This window comes from Teleopsis dalmanni, chromosome 1 (assembly GCF_002237135.1).
Source record: "Teleopsis dalmanni isolate 2A chromosome 1, ASM223713v2, whole genome shotgun sequence".
Classification (NCBI taxonomy): domain Eukaryota; kingdom Metazoa; phylum Arthropoda; class Insecta; order Diptera; family Diopsidae; genus Teleopsis; species Teleopsis dalmanni.
The window spans coordinates 104,632,869-104,636,077 of record NC_051846.1 but is presented as its reverse complement, the minus strand read 5'-3'; the positions used below and the strand labels follow the sequence as shown (position 1 = coordinate 104,636,077).

Sequence of the window (3,209 nt, the reverse complement as noted above, 5' to 3'; positions counted from 1 at the left end):
TAGAATGGAAGCGTTTTAGAAATGACTTACAAACATTAAATACTGTGAAAGTACCCAGACATATTTTTAATTCGACGGTTCCCTGTTCGATTCAATTACACGTGTTTACGGATGCATCAGAGAAGGCATATGGAGCAGCTATGTACGTGCGAGCAATATATAATGATAAGACAATAACATCGAGACTATTGTGCGCCAAATCTAGAATAGCACCATTAAAGAAACAGACACTTCCACGACTAGAACTCTGCGCAGCATTGCTGGGAGTCGAATTAGCAGAAAGAGTTAAACAAGATTTAAAGTATCAAAACGTCCCAACCTACTTTTGGTCCGATTCCAAAATTGTTTTGTCATGGATAATATCATCATCTGCCTCATTGCACACATTCGTAGCAAATCGTATTAGCAAAATTCAAGAGATGTCACATGCTGATCAATGGCATCATGTGGCGTCAAAGGATAATCCTGCTGACATCATTTCCAGAGGAATAAAAGTTAAAATGTTCAATTATTCACATATATGGTTTTTTGGTCCACTCTTTCTTCATGGAAGCAACGAATTTTGGCAACAGCCAAACCCAAAGGCATTTAACATCTCAACTGATATCGAAAGACGACAAGGACATACAGTTAACATTATCATTCAAACGACTGGTTCTGATCACATGATAAATCAAATTGATCATCGAAACTCATTCAGATATCTCCAAAGAACAATTGCTTATGTTCGCCGTGTATTTCATCGCACACAATCACCAACAAGAACACTTTCTCCAAAGGAATTACGAGATGCATTAGTCTTCATAATTAAAACTATTCAGGGCTCAGAATTTGCAAAGGAAATCTCTGACTTAAAACAATGTAAAGCAATCAACAGTTCGAGTCAACTAAATACTTTAGCACCGTTCATTGACGAACAAGGTGTACTTCGTGTTGGAGGAAGGCTTGAAGCATCAACATTGCCATATGATGCTAAACACCCAATGGTAATTCCTTACAATCACTCAATAGTGAAATTGATGTTCAAAATGAAACATGAAGAAAATTCCCATTGTGCTCCACAATTATTGCTAAGCATAATGAGACAAAACTTCTGGCCGATTAAAGGAAAGATTATGGCGCGAAACATTGTTCACAGCTGTGTCATCTGTTCAAAGGCAAAACCAAAACTGATGGACCAACTCATGGGCAACTTACCGACTGACCGAGTTACTCTGACTAAACCATTTTTTACCACAGGAGTTGATTACTGTGGTCCGATATGGATTCATTATAAAATTAGAGGAAAAAAGCCAACAAAGGCATATTTAGCAGTATTTTGCTGTTTCGCGACTAAGACTGTTCACCTAGAAGTGGTGAGTGACCAGTCTACCATTTATTCAGAAAATGGTAAAGAAAAGATCATTAAGACCAGTAGTAACAAGGGAATTGACTTCAAATTCATTCCACCAAGAGCTCCTCATTTTGAAGGACTCTGGGAAGCTGCCGTCAAGTCAGCTAAACATTTAATGATTAAAGGAATTTTCAACGCTTCATTGACTTATGAAGAATTGACAACAGTCATAACTGAAATAAAAGCCATGTTAAATTCAAGGCCAATAACAAAAATGTCATCCGATCCAAATGATCTAACAGCGCTTACACCAGGACACTTTCTCATAGGCGAACCACCTACCACTAATGTGGATCCCTATCAAAAGGAGAGCCGAATGAGTTTATCATCACGATGGCGTATAGTTTCTGAACTCAAACAAGAATTCTGGAGAAGATGGTCAAAGGAATATCTCAATGAACTCCAATCAAGGTACAAATGGAAACAACAAAAGGCAAATCTATGCCAAGGTAATTTAGTCATTATTAAAGATGATAATCTACCCATGTACAAATGGCCTCTTGGCAGGGTGCAACAGGTATATGAAGGAGAAGATGGCTTGGTCCGTGTAGCTGACATAAAAACAGCCAATGGGATTTTTAAACGACCATTACGATCATTGGCCCCCTACCCACTGAAGACAGCATTAATCAAAATCCAACAAAACAAAATTCTACTGTCACACAAACAAGACGAACGAATGAACCTAGTGAAGCGTTGCCAAAGCGTCGAAAGATATATGATGGCACATCTTTAATGATGACCATACTTGTGACAATATTGATGATGCCATTAATACTTTCGAAACCCATTGAAGAAATATCATTTCCAAACAAACCCGGAATATATTTTGAAGGAATTGGCACCGTAAATCAAATCATTGGAAGATGGAAAATTATCACTTACTTTAAGTTCGCGCCTATTCGAAAGGAGATCGAAAGGTTTCAAAATGGCACAGCAGCACTTCAGCAATTGTGCCCATTGTTACAGCAACAAGAAAGCTGTTATGAGCTCGTCCGTCAATTCAATAATACTAACATAGAATTACGAACTGAAACGAAGGTTATGACGAGACACCGATCAGCCAGAGGAGCCATCAATATAGTTGGAAATATTGCTAACAAATTATTTGGTGTTTTAGATTCAGAATATGCTGAAACGATTTCTAAAACTCTAACTCAAATCAGCAATAATGAAGATGTACTATCAAAAATGATCAAAAATCAGACTACAGTCATGGACTCAACGCGAAATATATTCAGCAAAACTACAGAAGCCATTGCAGTTAAAATGAATCAACTACAAGATGAGACAAACAAAATAGTAGATTACACTAATAATAATACTAAACGTATTAACCACCTAGAGATCTATACATCACTGGTAACCCAACTTACATGGATGGCACACACATTAATAAAAATTGAAGCTGCTATATTTGATGTCTTAACTGATACTCAGCATGGCAGAATTAATTCTCTTTTGATGTCTCCACAACAACTTCAAGACCAAATCATGAAGATCAAGGCCCATTTACCTCATTCACTTCGTCTTCCATTTAATCAAGAGGACGTTATTCATTTATACACGTTGATATCTTCACAAAGTGGAATCACACAAGATCATTTGATAGTTGTCTTACAACTGCCATTAACCGATCATGAGGATTTCGATTTATTCAATCTCGTCCCAATTCCTGCAACAGTCAACAATACAATGATGACAATAGTTCCAGAAGCTTCATTTTTAGCTGCCACGCCGCATAGAGACCAATATTTTGCCTTAACTCGTGAACAGTATAAGGAGTGTATGACTTTCAAGCAACCAGAAAACAAAC

General features: G+C 37.3%; 1 protein-coding gene across 1 annotated transcript; it reads left to right on the top strand.

Moving 5' to 3' along the window:
* Positions 1-665: 665 nt before the first annotated feature.
* Positions 666-2,129, top strand: LOC119664302. Its single transcript, XM_038073818.1, has one exon. It carries the CDS (start codon positions 666-668, stop codon positions 2,127-2,129), a length of 1,464 nt encoding a protein of 487 aa, XP_037929746.1.
* The last annotated feature ends 1,080 nt before the right edge of the window (positions 2,130-3,209 follow it).

Excerpts from the sequence above, each read along its gene's own strand:
- LOC119664302 (XM_038073818.1), top strand. The coding sequence starts at position 666 with ATGATAAATCAAATTGATCATCGAAACTCATTCAGATATCTCCAAAGA.